General features: G+C 36.8%; 1 protein-coding gene across 2 annotated transcripts; it reads right to left on the bottom strand.

Moving 5' to 3' along the window:
- Window positions 1-1,721: 1,721 nt before the first annotated feature.
- Window positions 1,722-4,234, bottom strand: LOC113322840 (E3 ubiquitin protein ligase RIE1-like). 2 transcript variants are annotated; one of them, XM_026571003.1, is made up of 4 exons: window positions 3,602-4,234; window positions 2,977-3,084; window positions 2,260-2,563; window positions 1,722-2,146 (listed from the first exon to the last, which is right to left on the bottom strand). In XM_026571003.1, exons 1-4 carry the CDS (start codon window positions 4,126-4,128, stop codon window positions 1,985-1,987), a joined length of 1,101 nt encoding a protein of 366 aa, XP_026426788.1. In that variant the 5' UTR covers window positions 4,129-4,234; the 3' UTR covers window positions 1,722-1,984. The 2 variants fall into 2 exon arrangements, with proteins under 2 accessions (XP_026426788.1, XP_026426787.1); XM_026571002.1 differs by having other exon boundaries at window positions 3,593-4,232.
- Between the last annotated feature and the right edge of the window lie 13,489 nt (window positions 4,235-17,723).

A 17,723-nucleotide genomic window follows, 5' to 3' on the forward strand; every position in this document is an offset into this window, starting at 1 on the left:
GAATCTGTATGACCAATAAGAAGAAGATCTGAGAGTGAATCTTTGGGCAGAGCATATGGAAGAACGAGTGAGCGTCATTATTAAGTTATGTATTTTAGATTAAACTGTTGATTTGTTTGTAGTTTGTTTGATTCAATATTAAGTTAATGAGCGAAACTTATTAAGTAGACTGCAACAACATTTCAAATTAATCAACTTTTCATTTCAAACTAATATTAAGTAGAATGCAACAATATATCAAATAAAAATGCAACACTTAAAATTAAAACTTAAATTTTGTCTAGAGGTTCTACTACATCAAACTCATCATCATCACCACCAAGTTGGTTGTTATCAAATTCATCTTGTTGTTCAATCTGTGCTTGAATCCTGTCAAATTCGATTTGCCACAACTGTTTTTGTTAGGGGTTCATAATTGAAGTGTCAGCTTGAAGAATTTTATGCTTGTCATAGTCATTCATAATTTCTTCTTCTTGAGAAATGCGGTTTTTCTTACTCTCCCTGTTTTAAGATTTTCTAATATATCAACCGCTCTTTGCTTCTCAACGGTCTTCTGATGTTCCATAAATTCCGCCATGTCAAACCCATCGAAGCTTCCACCTTCTTGAGCTAACTTTCTAGCAAGTCTTGCTGTGTTTCTTCTTAAAAGTTTCTCATTAGCATTATCATTATTAAGAACTAGGTTGACATTTGACTTTCTTGGGGTATCTGGTGAAGAATTTGATGAACCTGTTGAAAATGGTGAAGAATTTGGTGTTGAGGGAGAAGAATTGTATGGTGACGTTTCAGGTACTTGTTGATTAGCTGCTAGCACTTCTGGATTATATTTGTTCAACACCTTCAAAATATGATAACAACTTTCAAAAGCGAAGTTTTTGCTCGTTTTTCGCTGCCATTTGTACGAACATGTCTTTCAACATCACAATCCACAAGACCACTCTCCTGACCTCTCTTGGCTTGCATTATCAATGCAACATAAGAGGCGACTTCCCTATTGATTACTATGGAACATTCTGATTACCCTTTTGCATCACGACTATTGATGTTCATGGTTTGTTCTTCATATTTACGAAATATGTAATCCCACATGGTGTTACCATGTTGTTGTGCACCACCAATACAATCTTGGTTAATATAAACATAATTACGATAAATGCATTCATCTTCTGTGATGTTGTATTTTACACCCCGGAGTTTGATCTTTTTAGCTTTACCATTGCCTGGACTTTAAGATTGTGAATCCATATTACAATGAATTAAAAAGTACATAGAAATTGTGAATGTTTTAGATTTGAAGAAGATTGAGAGATTGAGAAATTCTAAAGAGATTTAGAAATTATGGTATGAGTTGAAATGAGTTTGAAATTGGATATCTATAGAGGGAGGAAATTGTAGTCGTTGGATGAGAAACCGGTGGGTGATTATCAAACCAGCGGGCAACATCATGACCATCCCTAGCGCTGGAATGACCAACAAGATATTGTGACCATCAGACGATGGACACTCTGCCGTGTATGCCTAACTGCTATTCTTAGCACATAAGCAGATATGTTTGGCACTTTGGCATATCCATAGTGGGTGCTAAAGTAGCGAAATCAGCGCTTGACATGTACCATAGAAATAGGCCTTGAAATAGTACAATATTTTATTTTATTTATTTATTTATTTGTCTGTGATGGGATTTCAAACTTCCATTTTAAGATTAGTGTTAAGTTCTTAACTTACTGTCTGAAGCCACTTCATGGAAGTTTTCCGCAGTAGATACGCAAAGTTAGACAAATCGGTGTATGCTAGTCGCTATTGTATAAATCAAAGAACATAAAATGGAGCCAGCCACAAAAAGATTTACAAGGCTTAACAGGTAGAAGCTTGCCAACATAGTTGTCAGGATTCACAGCATAATGACAATCTCTGCTAGAAAGAAGATTACAGCCACTCATCCAGACGTGCACATTCTCTGCCCGACTCATAAAGTTCGGTGTAATCAGACTAGCTCATCACCGTGGAGTATATTAAATTTGCAGAGAGGGCATGTTGCATTTATACGGAGCCACTTAACAATGCATCCAGAGTGGAAGTGATGATTGCATGGAAGGCTGTGGAGCTCCACGCCATCCACATACTGAGAGAGGCAAATACAACATTCCTGCAAATACCATAAAATCAGTATTATAATGAGTCAGCTTCTGTTTTTCAGGATAAAGGGCACAACATTGTGGTGAGAACAACAAGCCAAGAACAAAGTTGGTAAATGCTCACAGAATCCTCTGGCGGAAGAGCTAGTTCACTTATAATGTTACAAGTGCTCTGTTCCATTATTGCAACTGGAAATACTTCTTGCCTATTATCTGCATTAGATTTCTCATGTTGGTTCATCTGACGAAATTTATGCTTGGGAAGAACATTGATATCATCCTCTGATGCGCCTTCCTGAACTGCAACAGCGTATAGAATTGCTACGATACATGGCAAGCAACAACACAGAGCAACACCGATTATGCATGCCAAGGCAATACAAAATATTGCAAAGAACACGTCAAAGGCTAGAAACACCACTGCTAACCTGCATTTTATCAGTTTACAATGTTACATTGCTTAATACACTTAGCATGTTTAATCAGAAAATCAGGAACGAAAGCTGTCGATACACTTTTGGTTTACCAGTAACGGTAACATACTCTAGTTCTTAACAGGTTCACACAGTTTTGATATATGTCTATGGAAAGACATAAAAGTGGGGCTTCTGATTCAGTACATCCAAATCCTCTACACTGTTAAAAAGTATGTTTTCCGGCAATTCAATTGGATGCTGGTTATAAAATAGTAAGGCACGATTTTCAAATAAATCCCCTATCGGTAGAGGCATGGTGCTCTATAGAAGTGCTAGCAGATCAAGTAGAAAGATGTTGGTTCCAGAATAGTATGAAGTTCTAATGAAAAGAAGGTAAGAGACTAGTGTTCAAATACAACCCTTACCAGTAGAGACGCGGTGCATCTAGCAGAAGTGCCTGACCACCAGCAACGATCCAATAAAACCCGATGACCCACCAAAAGAATGAAACCAGTGTATTCATCGATTCCATCCTTTAACATGAAGAACCAAATAATTTTTTTTATTAGAATGAACGCAACCACTTTCCTTGTTACATGATATTGCTTATTCTTTGTTGTTGTGCATGTGAATCTTCTTTACCAGATCAATTACAATGGTAACATTTCTCATAGAAGGATGCAGGATTAGGGAACATCCTCCTTTGAACACATTTGGGATAGAATCTCCTATCATTTCACAAACTGATTTTGCTCACGGTATTGGTCCTTCATTCATATACATTTTCTCATACAAATTCAAAATTATTGACTAAAGACATAACACAGTAATCAAACTCATCATAGACCCAAAACAACAATAAAATTGATTTAAAATTTCCAGCTAAAAAAATCATTTTTTTTCCATCAAAATTAGCTGATCATAAAATGTGAGTGATAACTTCAGAATTTAACCACTAAAAAAATCAAGCAGTAACAAGATCAACCAGAAACAATATTCCGTTCTCAACAAAAACATCAAAACATTATTGAAGCTCATTACCATTTATACCTGCGACTGCGACTGCGATTTTCCGAAGATAAAAAGAGATGATTCCCTTGGTTTTCCCCATCATCACCACCAATAACAATGGAAATCCTTCTCTGATACTCAAAATAAACAAAACCCACATGAAACAAACATTGAATAGCATACCCAACTATCCAAACCCTAAGCGGAGTTGAAGGATTTTCGCTAATGGTTGATGAAAGAACAACACTAGAAACTAAAACAAAAGCTAAATTCCAAATTACATCAAGAATGACAACAGGCTTTGAGTATCCCCAATTATCATTTTGTTGGCTATCTAAACCAACGGAACTAGTAGAATCTCTTCTGAACATTGAAGATGGCTCTGAAATGATCCTACTACGGTTTGTAGCTCTACTGATTAAAAGAGAAAACCTACTCCTGTTGTTAGATGGGTATGATGGTGTTGGATTATTAGTTCTTGTACTAGTCCTAATAAGTTGATGAAGAAGAGGGGTTGGATCTAAGCCTAAACCCCTACGTTCTGTTGATGGGTCTTCATCTTCCATTAAAGATGTTAAATTTTGCAGAGGACAAAAAGAGAAAGAGAGATTTATTGAGGATGGAGAGAGTGAGAGTGAGAGTGAGAGTGAGAGTGAGAGACCGTGAGAGTGTGAAATGCAATGTTTTTTATTAGTGAGAACGGGGAGAAAGTAATTACGACAATGCCGAGGTCGAGATCACATGTGTTATTACTGTCCGGTAGATACTCAATTATTATCGCATTAATTAATAAAAAAAATGAATGGACCCCGCTACAAAATTTTACTTTTTATCATTTTTCACCCTGGGTGCAGAGCAAGTTACGGTTTATGATCACATGAGTTTGTCTTCGAATGTTAACTCTTGTTGATCACGACGTGGTCCGGTGGTTGTCATGCTCCTTCCCATTACAGAGATAAGGATTCGAACCCGCTGAAATCCACTGTAATTTAAGGAGTCTAGATGTAAATTAGCCTCGTGTTTTTAGGGGCCACCCGAAAGGATTTAGGGGCCATCAATTTATACCCAGCCAAAGACTCTAGTTAAGGGTACCCTATATGATATTGAAGTTACATAAATGCCCTTCTGGTAAAACTGTATAAAAACCAAATCAAAAAATTCTACTCATTTCAACTGTATAAGAACGCGAAGAACGCGTACCCGGCAATGTAGTCGGTGGTGGCGATTCCGATAGTCAAACACTTCGTCAACTTCAAATGGCCCCAATTAGGTAAGAATCTATCATTTTTGGGGTTTATTTCGATTTAATTCGTCGAATCGAGAAAAAAAAATTCTAGGGTTTTCAGTTATTTATCCAGATTCGGGCGATATTCATGCTTATTTACTTCCGAATGTAGTCGTGTTCTTCATTTCTCAAGAACATCGACAATATTCGGGAGAAAGATTTGATAATTATCTGCCGAATATTGGTGGCCATATCTTCCTGGATACAAACTGCTAATAATCGATAGTTTAATGAATTTTTTAGCTACCGAATATATTTAAGTAGACACACAGTATTCAGAAGAACACTCACTACCGAATGTATATATTGAAAAAATCTCAAAATTTCTGATATAGGAAAAATCCCATTTTGGGGCCAGTATTTGGGCCATCGTACATTCAGAACTTTACAAAAAACCTATCCTCCGAATATTACAAGTTCAAAACAAACCACGCCATGGCTCCAAGTGGTTCCAAGGACCAATATTGAAGGTTAGACAGCCCATATTCGGAAATTTTGGTAACTAATTTAACTTCCGATTAGTTCAAAGACAAAATTTGAAAAGTATAAGTTTTACCCAAATTCTGATTTTTGGGCCATCGTACATTCGGAACTTTACAAAAAACCTATCCTCCGAATATTACAAGTTCAAAACAAACCACGCCATGGCTCCAGGTGGTTCCAAGGGCCGATATTGAAGGTTAGACAACCCATATTCGGAAGTTTTGGTAACTAATTTAACTTCCGATTATTTCAAAGACAAAATTTGAAAAGTATAAGTTTTTCCAAATTCTGATTTTTGGGCCATCGTACACTCGGAACTTTACAAAAAAATTATCCTCCGAATATTACAAGTTCAAAACAAACCACGCCATGGCTCCAGGTGGTTCCAAGGGCCAATATTGAAGGTTAGACAGCCCATATTCGGAAGTTTTGGTAACTAATTTAACTTCCGATTAACTCAAAGACAAAATTTGAAAAGTATAAGTTTTTCCCAAATTCTGATTTTTGGGCCATCGTACATTCGGAACTTTACAAAAAAATTATCCTCCGAATATTACAAGTTCAAAACAAACCACGCCATGGCTCCAGGTGGTTCCAAGGGCCAATATTGAAGGTTAGACAGCCCATATTCGGAAGTTTTGGTAACTAATTTAACTTCCGATTAATTCAAAGACAAAATTTGAAAAGTATAAGTTTTTCCCAAATTCTGATTTTTGGGCCATCGTACATTCAGAACTTTACAAAAAATTATCCTCCGAATATTACAAGTTCAAAACAAACCACGCCATGGCTCCAGGTGGTTCCAAGGGCCAATATTGAAGGTTAGACATCCCATATTCGGAAGTTTTGGTAACTAATTTAACTTCCGATTAGTTCAAAGACAAAATTTGAAAAGTATAAGTTTTTCCCAAATTCTGATTTTTGGGCCATCGTACATTCGGAACTTTACAAAAAAATTATCCTCCGAATATTACAAGTTCAAAACAAACCACGCCATGGCTCCAGGTGGTTCCAAGGGCCAATATTGAAGGTTAGACAGCCCATATTCGGAAGTTTTGGCAACTAATTTAACTTCCGATTAAGTTTTGGTAACTTCCAACTTAATCGGTAGATAAGAATTTAAGTTTGACACCGAATGTCTTATTCGGGGGTAATACGTGTATTGTTAACAACCGATTGTAGTGCACCAATGATACGAAACCTCAACGGCCATATTTTCAGAAACCTCAACGGCCATATTTTCAAAAATTAGATCCGTTGGAACTCTAATCTATATAAGGAGGGTAACCCCTCTCAGTTATTATTGAGTAAAAAATCGGAATGAAAAACCTTTTCAATGGCAAGTCCATCATCAATCGACAACATACTTCGAAGATGCAAGCGAACAACTACATCAATTGCAACAATGGAAGAAGAAATACAAAAAAAGATCAAACAACCCAAAAAAATTAAACCATCGTTAGTGGCAACGGAGGAGGAGGAAGAGGAAATCAAGGCTAAGAAGCGAGGTCAAGAACAATTCCATCATAGAGAAAGATTAAAACAAGTTGAGGAAGAGACCGAATGGATAAAAAATTATTACATTGTGAAAGATCTACCCAAAGAACAGCAGGACGACCGTATATTCTGGATTAACGTTTCATTGGGTCCTTTTGTTGGTAAGTACAAGAAGCCACGCCACAATTATGAACCATCGCATGTTTCTTCAAGGGTGCACCATGTTATAAAATTGTGCACCGAGTACAACCGTATTCTTGCTAGGCACAGAGACGACAGGTTTGCGGCACAAGATGCTTATTCCAAGTGGAGAGGAGAGTCGTTTCTACATTTCGAAGCCGCGTTGATTGTTGCATCTCGGACTGGGAAAAAAGAATAACATGTGATGTTTGAGTGCTGTAAATTCAAATTTTTAATATTAATCGGTGGTTTGATAAAATATGGAATTCCCGAATATGATTAATCGTATTGAAGTGTTATAATACTGTTGTTCCGATTACATAGTTTCAAAAAAAATTATAGTAACTCAGCCGATTCCTCGAAAAATACTGTTGCTTCGGTATTTCCTATTCGTCTTCCGTATGTACTTACTATTCTTTCCCTCGTGACTCTTTCGCGTCCCACCTCGCTCACAAATCATTTCAAATCGAGTGTCACTAACATGATTATTTTGAACTACCACGCACATGTTATCTTTTGCCTTGTTCATAAGCCATTCCTTTGCCTCCTTCTTACTTCCAAATGTCTAAACGTGCATAAAACAAAACAAATATAATAAGCATAACCATTTAACATATAAATTTTGAGAAAAAGAAAAAAGTAGTAATGCGTATACCAAATCGTTTGCATAGTATAGGGAAGTGTCAGCCTCAAATAGAAGTCATCAACAAACTCTTCAACGACCTGTATATGAAAGCAACACATTATTATACAATAATCGGAAGTTATTAAATAAGTCAAACTTCCGAATACTCTATATTCGGAATCCTATCGGTTACCCAAAACACCCGATTTATGCAAATGAATGTACACAGTTTACTGAGTGCAAAAAATGATATAATCGGAAGCTAAAATATATAGTAAACCAGCCGAATATAAATAACCGGAAGATAACTTTAATCGATAAACATCTGATTTTCAAGTTTTCGGAAATTTTATTTCGAGGCCACTGTTATATTCGGCAGTCAAAGAATGTTAAACTATTCCCGATTGTAAAGGATAAGAATACTAAGTTTTGAAATTTTCTGAGGAATTCGTTTTTGGGACCATTCAGGGGTAAATAACTCTACATAACTACAGAATGTAGATATTTTTGGAAAACCAGTTTGGGGTTTTTTCTCATCTTCGGCAGTAAACTAGTATCTTGGAACTACAGAATATACATATTTGGTACTCAGTGTGTTATATTCGTAGGTTTACTCTACAAATTATCTACCGAATCTGGGTAGTTCATGGCATTCAATGCATGCAATAATCGGTTTTTCTTGTTTACAAAAGCACACAAACGCATGCAAATCGAGTATTTGAGTTTCTTAACACAATACCTGTGTTTTACATGCATCGTTAGCTTCAATATCGGGCGATTCTCCATTTTCTTCCATGAAAGGGTCGTCTATGTTTTCCTCTCCACAAAAGTTTGGATCATTCAACATATACCCCAAATCGTCTTCTCTAAACGGTCGTGAACCCTCAACATTTTGTTCTTCGTTATGATTCTCACCTTCTTCTTCATATCCATCCATTTTTGTAGTGATAAAATGGGTTTTCTCTTTTTTTCCTTCACCTTCTTCTCTATAACTCTAACAACTCAAAAATGAAAAAGAAATGGAAAAAATGAAACACAAATCATTCTAATACTGCACCGACTACAATCGGAAGTCTGGGAAATATTTTGGTTTCCGATTGCAATCGGAGGATAACAATGTTATCATATCCTCCGAATATATAAGGGTAATTTCGCCATTACGAATTACGCGAGATAAGGGCTGGCTACATTTTCCCTTTGGGTGACCTTTTTTGTTTTATTGTTGGCCCCTAAATCCTTTCGAGTGGTCCCTAAAAACGCGAGGTAAATTAGGGATCACTAATCTAGAACATCAAAAATAAAAAAAACTCTCATTGATTTGACATTGCAAGTCTTTTGTGCATGACTTTGCTAGAAAGCAACCAAGTTGCCAACTTCGGTTCCCTTTTGTATAGCACCACTCACAAGCGTTCTTATCGTAATACTGTAACCAGATGCATTTTTATACCGAATAAAGTGAGTTTTGCTTTTGCGATGACGGAACTCCAACGATTTTATTATAAGGAGGATGTGATTCTTTTTTGCTTTTTCTAAAGTTGATTGAAGAATTAAAAATGATCAACTGAATACAATACCAACAATTAAAAATAAAAAGCTTGTTAACTAGTTTATTATCAGCTGCACATTTCAAATGTTTAACTCGTTTGTGCTGAAAGTTATTCGTAGTTCCTTCCAGTAAAATAAGAAGGGCAAAAGAAAGGAAAAAAGAAAAGAAAAGGTAGAGGCAAACACTTTAAAACTCCGGTAAGGAAGTGGCTATCAAAAAATTTCATTTTGTAATTCAGAAATTGCATTTGCTAGGACGTGTACCTGTCTAAGTGGAAGCCTGTCAGTGTTAGATTTAGCTTAGGCAGTGGTCAATCTGGTCCCAACCCAAGCACCTCCACCACCTCTAGTGTGGAATACCTACTCCTCCAGTTGAGTGTGCTGTGAACAGACAAAACTATACATGCTTATTTATATTTAAACGAAAAGGGTTCCTAAGAAACGGCAGAGATTCAAAGTCTCCATTATATGCCGCAACCTGTTGGAGACTTGGAGATGTTGCTGTCGACCCTGAAAGAAAATTTCAGTTTTTCTGCCATCATACCAACTTCACATTGATTAAACCAGAAGAACACGCATTATTGATGGCTACAAAAAGCGGAGACAGGAGAGACATAAGATGATCCGTTACTTTACAAATCCATTTCCATTACTCTGACTACTAGGTAAAAACTATGCCAACCATTTTGTAAATTACAAGGAAAACTCTAATCTATTGCTCCACATTTTGGTTCTACCTATTCTAGTCACACCAAATAACAACACTTTCTAGGAATAGTAGGAGAAAGAGTTTGTTTTCCATTGTACTATGTACCTCCTTTTATAGACTTTCCCAAAAATCCTTCATTTTTATTAAATCATGCCACATGTCCTAAACCTCCTTAATTACCACTAATGTCATTCTTTCTAATATAACCTTATCATTTCCATTAATTCCCTCCTTATCCTCTTTTCCTCATAGGCACTTTGATAGACACATTTTTGTGTCTAATTTGTCCTCAATGTTCTGTATTGTTGGTACTCGATCATCTACTTATTATGATGTTTTATGTGTTTGGAGGTATTTTTGGAAAATAAACATTTTTGGAAAATTCGACTCGAAAAGTTGGTATAAGCACCCGGAGGACACATGTTATTCGGACTCACAGTTTTGGATAAGGAGCACCTAACTGATAAGGGGCACCCCAAGGAGCCAACTGCTAATCGCAACCCATTACTGGTTAAGGGGGCTCCATCTTCTTCCTTGATTTGAAAAGAAAAATTGGCGGGAAATTTGGTTTCAACGGTAAAGGATTTATTATCTTTAAGATAAGAATATCTTCTTGCCTTACAAACATGAAGTTTTGAAAAAAAATGAAGTTATCTTGTATTAACCAGGAAAGATGTCCTTAGAAGATTTTATCTTGGATTTTATTCTGCAAATTAAAGAATATATGAGTTTAGTAAAGACATATATAGAATAAAGAGAAGGAAAATTTTTGAAGATATTTTTAATTAAAAAGAAGAAGATTTTGGAGTTATGGAAGAATATATTTGAGTGATGTATATTTGTGTGTATAAATAGGGAGTTAGAGAGCACATTTCGAGGGGGGAGAGCCGGTGAGCCGGTAGCCAGTTTCACAATTTTCTTTTATTTCTTCTATTTAGTTTTCTTTGTAATAATGAGGAACTAGAATCACATGCTGGGATTATGGAGGAAGCGTTGTTCCAATAATAAAGTAGTATTTTCTTATTAATTTATTATTGCGATTTCTTTATGATTATTTGCACGGAACTATAATTGATTATAAGATTTTGATTAATTAGTTGTGTTCTCTCTTGATGGTGCATGCTTAGCTTAGAGCTCTTGATGTTCCGTACTTGTGATTAACAATTAATATTTTGGAAATCTAATATTGACAATATCTTAGAATCAAATTGAACGTGTGAATTGCATAAATATTGTTGTTAACTGAATCACTTAAAAATTGGTCAATGGTGGAATCCATAGTCTCAGTGCTTTCCATAATCTTAAATCTTAAATCAATCTTCACAAGTCCGAGAGAACGACAACTCTATTTACCACTATATAAAGTCACATCAATTTTTGGCGCCGCCGACGCGGATTTGTTTTTTAGGTTTTATTTTATTTGTTATTTTTTACGCGTTTTGGTATTTTTGTTTGCTTTCAGATTTGGAGCTAAGCTAAAGGAAAAGAGAAAGTGCTGAAAAGAAGGGAAAAGTCCAAAAAGGAAAGAAAAGAGAAATCCAAAAGGAGTGAAAAAGAAGATTTTGTAAATATTTTTATTTTTATTTTTTTAGAAACTGTAATTAAGATTTTTATTTTTGTAATATTTTATTTTTGGACATTTTTTTTCTTCTTTTCTTTTGGACACTGAACATTGGACTTTATTTTTAAAACCCTACGGAAGAGTAGTTTTAAGTAAACTGTTTGCAGAGAAGGACGGCGATTACGATATCGCCTCGGCCCCTCGGGTTCGTACATGACATAGGAGTCGTGGCCCGAGTCGACTTCAACGGTTCATCCCCCGTCTGGAACGGGAGGTAAGAATTCTAAACACCCGCGAATCCCCTGTCAGCGGGTTTACTGGATGATTTTGTATGCATATATGTTGAGGACCTGAAATCGGATTTAATTTTCTAGTAAAGGGCAAGGCCTGGCCAAATCAAGATAAGGACTCGGATTTCATCACCGTTTCCTTCTTGCCCGCCTTAGGAACACGTAACCTACGCGAACCTAAGCCTTAAAATTTGGACTAGAACGAGACCGATAGGGTAACGAGCTTATTAAGAAAGTCGTTCGGAAAATATTGGTTACTCTTTTGAGCATACTTTGAAGTTCATGATGGTTTCTGTGAGTTGAATACGCCGCCTTGTAACGCTGGTGAGGCCTTGGGTATCAAAGCTCCACTGAGCTTACCTCGTCTCTATTCAACTTACTTTAACTCGGATTGATTCCAGAGAGGTTTGCTCAGATTGTAACGAATTCCTTTTCGAAAGAATAAAAGCTGGTCTAGAAAAAATCTAAGGGAGCCATCATGCTTTTTGTTTGCTAGATAAAATAGGCTTGTTGTGGTCGAGTCAGCCTTCTTTGTGTTTGCTTAGAATTCTCTTGCAGTTAGGATGTCGAACTGGTATAGCCAATACAATGATTATTCGACTGAGCAACATGAACATTATTCTTTTTATGACCATAGTGTGAATAGTGGTTGGGAACACCAAACTTTTGAAGGTTATGGGTCATACCATGGTGAGCCCAATTACTATCCACATGCCCACCAGTCATACAAGAAAGATTCTTATAATTCCTCTCCTCTAGATGAAGCACGTAAGATACTTGAGTCAACGCGTAAGTTACATGAGTCGACACATAAATCAGCGGACACAGATGACTTAGTTATAGACGAAAGAACTGTAATAATGAGCGAACCTTGTTTAGAAGATAACCTCAGGAAGTTAGCTGAGTCAACATGTAAGTTATCCGAGTCAACACGTGAGTTTGTTGAGTCAACACGTAGGCTTGAGTTAGAGACGGAAGAAAGAATTGATCGAATTACACTGAATTGCCAATACATTGCTTCAAAAATCAACCTTGAAAGTGAGAAATTTTTTTATTTACATAATCAAGATGACAAGGATAGAATTGGAAGCAATAATTTAGATGAGGTTCAACCATTTTCATGTTATTATGATTATGATGAGGATAGTGCTGATGAAGAATCTGAAATATTTAAGCATAGTGATCAGGAATTTGTTACTCCAACTGAGCTTTATAATGATAATATTATTTCTAGTTCAAATCTAAATAATTTTAATAATTATTCACCTATTCAAAAGGACGAGGATTTGACTAAAGATAAGACTTCCTTAGATGATGTAGTATTTCCTTTTGATTACGAAGGCGATGATAGTTTAGAGGAGCGGGTTTATCTTGAGAATATTGTTTTCGAGTCTAGCGATTTAGAAACATTAATCTTAGAAAAACAAAATGAAATCGTAGAGATGAGTGACGATGTACCTGACTTAGAAGAATCAATTGACCATTTTAAGGAATCTGATGACCTTGAAACTAGGGAAGTTGTGACTAGTCTTTATAGAGACACTGAAAACTCTAAGTTTGGGGGTGATTTTTATTCTCCATGTGCTTTAACTCTTACAAAGGTCCCTCACTTGGAACTTAACATATATGCCTCAACCATTTTACAAGATTATCTTCATACACGTTTTCCTGAACCTAATGATGTCCAGAAAGAAGTTCAGTTGTTAGAAACCCATCCTCTGGTTGATGTGGTTAACCCAGGCAACGATACCTCGATTGAATTTGTTTTCCCACCAAAAACTTTTTCTTCAATTGTGGGAACTTATGAAATTCAAATGTGTCAGATATTAAGTTTCGAGACTAAACCTAATTACTTTAGGAGATTAGGGTCGACATATTTGTTTAAGAAAGACCACCACTCTCTTTGTGGTCAGTTGTATAGGTCAAATTTGATTGAATTTAAGGATCCGCAATTATTTAGGTTATTATTATGTGCTTCTAAGTTTTTATTTAAGTTTTTCCAGACTCTAGAACCTGAACATTCGGATCTAACTTTTGAGGAAATGCAACCCAGTAAAATATGTTATCTATACCCAGTTATAGAACTTGAACCTGAACCACAGCTAGATGTAGTTGTCTTAAACAGGAAACTAGACAAGGGTGTGCTTTATTTGTTAACTTTCTTGGCATGGTGCATATTCCTTTTACTTGTGATAGCTCTATTTGGTTTTGGTGATCCGCAGTTATTCCGGCTATTACTTTATGATTCTATAAGGTGACTAATCCTTTCTTAGTCTGGCTGAAGACTTTAAACTTAGCACTTCTTGGGAGGTAACTCAATCTCATGCAATACGGTAATATCTTTCATTAACTCTTTTGCTTCAAATGGTAACAGTTTTTCCTGTTCATATGGTTTTAATTTTATCTTTAGAACATTGAGGACAATGTTAGATTTAAGTTTGGGGGTATGAGAGAAACTTTTTAGTTGCAATAAATAAACTCCAAAGCCTAGAAATTTATATTTATTAAGGATGACACTAACCAATCTAAGTGGATGGAAGCATCTTGGTTATAGGAGTTGAGGAACCAATCTGATTAGATAGAAACATCTAAAGAGTCTATTCATAAAAGCACAAAGCTCAGGTGTTAGAATTTAAAAAAAAACATGGCAGTTTCGCCATATCTCGTTGAATCTTTTTCACCTTCTATTTTTATTTTCTTATAAGTGATTGGGTGAAATAGAGTGATTGAGATACACAAAAAAAAAAAGGAGACCAGACCAACTGGAATAAATTCAATAAAGTCGACCACCGGAGCCCTTGTATATGCCAGTTGTGTTGACCTAGAGTTAGGATTATCACCCGCTGGTTCCCTTGTATATGCCAGCTGTGTTGATATTAGTCAGACCGGTATCTCAGTCCATTAGGATAGGTTCACCTTAGTCAACATCAAAACCATCTATGTTTTTCTCTACATCCATCTTCTTAATATTTCCATGTGATTGGTTGACTCCGGTTATGATGGATAGAAACTATCTGAGTAGCGCTCTGTCACTTATATGAATTTTAGTATGCTTGAGTGCAAACTCGTGTACAACAATTGGAATTTCGCATCAGGGTACTTCCTCCTGTAGTCAATGTTTGTATGCCAACCAAGGAGATTCTTTAGTGCCTTCCAAGGTTCTGCGTAGATAACTAGGGTCTGGAGTAATGGTCTTGTGGGTACACCACTGGTAAACCCTCCCGAGACTATATCTCGGTCGCTAGGGCCACCTAGCGAGTTAGGATTTTATTTTTCTAGATTAGTTTTGCTCGAGGACTAGCAAATAATAAGTTTGGGAGTATTTGATAGACACATTTTTGTATCTAATTTGTCCTCAATGTTCTGTATTGTTGGTACTCGATTTTCTACTTATTATGGTGTTTTATGTGTTTGTAGGTATTTTTGGAAAATAAACATTTTTGGGAAATTCGGCTCGAAAAGTTGGTATAGGCACCCAGAGGACACATGTTATTCGGACTCTCAGTTTTGGATAAGGGGCACCTAACTGATAAGGGGCAGCACAGGGAGCCAACTGCTAATCGCAACCCATTACTGGTTAAGGGGTGTCCATCTTCTTCCTTGATTTGAAAAGAAAAATTGGCGGGAAATTTGGTTTCAATGGTAAAGGATTTATTATTTTTAAGATAAGAATATCTTCTTGCCTTACAAACATGAAGTTTTGAAAAAAAATGAAGTTATCTTGTATTAAACAGGAAAGATATTCTTAGATGATTTTATCTTGGATTTTATTCTGCAAATTAAAGAAGATATGGGTTTAGTAAAGTCATATATAGAATAAAGAGAAGGAAAATTTTTGAAGATATTTTTAATTAAAAGGAAGAAGATTTTGGAGTTATGGAAGAATATATTTGAGTGATGTGTATTTGTGTGTATGAATAGAGAGCTAGAGAGCACATTTGGGGGGGGGGGGGGGGGGGGGGGGGTAGCCAGTTTCACAAGTTTCTTTTATTTCTTCTATTTAGTTTTCTTTGTAATAATGAGGAGCTAGAATCACATGCTGGGATTATGGAGGAAGCGCTGTTCCAATAATAAAGTGGTATTTTCTTATTAATTTATTATTGCAATTTCTTTATGATTATTTGCACTGAACTATAATTGATTATAAGATTTTGATTAATTAGTTGTGTTCTCTCTTGATGGTGCATGCTTAGCTTAGAGCTCTTGATGTTCCATACTTGCGATTAACAACTAATATTTTGGAAATCTAATATTGGCAATATCTTAGAATCAAATTGAACGTGCAAATTGCATAAATATTGTTGTTAACTGAATCACTTAAAAAATTGGTCAATGGTGGAATCCATAGTCTCAGTTCTTTCCATAATCTTAAATCTTAAATCAATCTTCACAAGTCCGAGAAAACGACAACTCCATTTACCACTATATAAAATCACGTCATACTTCTAGCGGACTTGGGCTTTGGTTCCCAAGTCCCCATGTTTATGTGGGGTTTGGCTTCCCTTTAAGGGCTCCCTAGCCCTGTTAAGGGGTCATAATTTTCATGTATCAGCATTAGTCCCCTGACTATTGGGTTAGTCGTCAAATAAACCGATAGTTGAATTAGTTTCTTCGTATGCATCTTTCCCTATAGATAGAAAGGGAGAAGCTCCTTTTATTAATTTCACGTCTTCAAGTGAAGGTTGGTCTTTCGCGACGTGTGATATACTTTACAGTTTCTTTTTTCCCCTTATAACCGCCACGTTCTAGTTTCGATGTTACCTATATATAGACTTACTAAGTTATCTTTTTCATTTGTTTTACCTTGTCATTTTCTTTTCACCTCATTCTAAACACATCGTATACGTGCCATGTCCAGCCATTCTACCAGTAATAGTTCATCTGAGGCGGAGGAGGAAGAGGAGTCCGAGGAAGTGATGAGCGCTGGCTCCGAAGAAACTGAATACACGTCTCAAGAAGAGTTGCATATACCATTACCAGCATATGGGGAGTCGTATTTGATTCGCGAAATCACATGGAATGCTGATCTGAAGCGCGCGTTAAAATTGAGAGGTCTACGTGGTGGCCGGGGCATCCTTCATATGGATGATGTTCTTGTTCCGCGTCTTCTTAATCCTTCCGTATTACCATATCCTCCTGCTCCCGGATGGCTCATGTATCCTGAGGTGAACGCTTTACATACCTTTTCATTTAAGAAAGTTCCGTGTATGGCTATCCACCGCGGCGATTATGATCTCCCCGCCATTGAGATCTGTTCCTCGTCTGCAACACCCATGTATGGCCATATTGGACGTCTTACATCCACTCCAATCGATATCATGCAACCGTTCTTCGCTTGGCAGGCATTGACGAGGCCATAAACCTGTCTCTTAAGCGAGAAGTGGTTAGGTGTAGGCGTGACATGACGCGGATTTTTTGTCGTTGGGCGACCTCCGTCTATACTATGTTTTTTGCATGGGGGAAAGCCACCATAGTTTTAGAGGACGTAGTCGCTCTCACTAGATTGCCTGTTCATGGTAGTCATTCATATGACGATCCAGTGTGAGAGACTACGTCCTCTAATGGTGGATTAACCCCACACAAAAAACGGGGAGTTTTGAATGACGATGATAGGGAGTTATGGTCTTATCTGCTAGACTGTAAAGACGACTCTCGCAATGAGCGAGTGATAAAGGATGAGTTGCCAGTACGACGACGAAGCAAAGGAAAAGCTGCAAGCGCTAACAAGCAAGAGAAGCCGTCGCCCGCTGCCAAATGCAAAGCTAAATCAGTCGAGGATAAAAGGTATTTTTCGTCGCGCCCCACGAGAGATAATTTACTCTCCAAATTTACTCGCGCCTATGAATCAATTCATGGCTCACCGATTCCTTCAGCGCGGACAAGTCCTGAATTAGTCGTCAAACGCCATCGATGTGCCTCCTTCCCACTTTGGATCAAGTATTGGGATCCGCAGTTGGTTGACAAAAAAGCTATGCCTCCTCGTAGG

The sequence above is a fragment of the Papaver somniferum genome, chromosome 11 (genome assembly GCF_003573695.1).
Source record: "Papaver somniferum cultivar HN1 chromosome 11, ASM357369v1, whole genome shotgun sequence".
NCBI classification, from domain to species: Eukaryota; Viridiplantae; Streptophyta; class Magnoliopsida; order Ranunculales; family Papaveraceae; genus Papaver; species Papaver somniferum.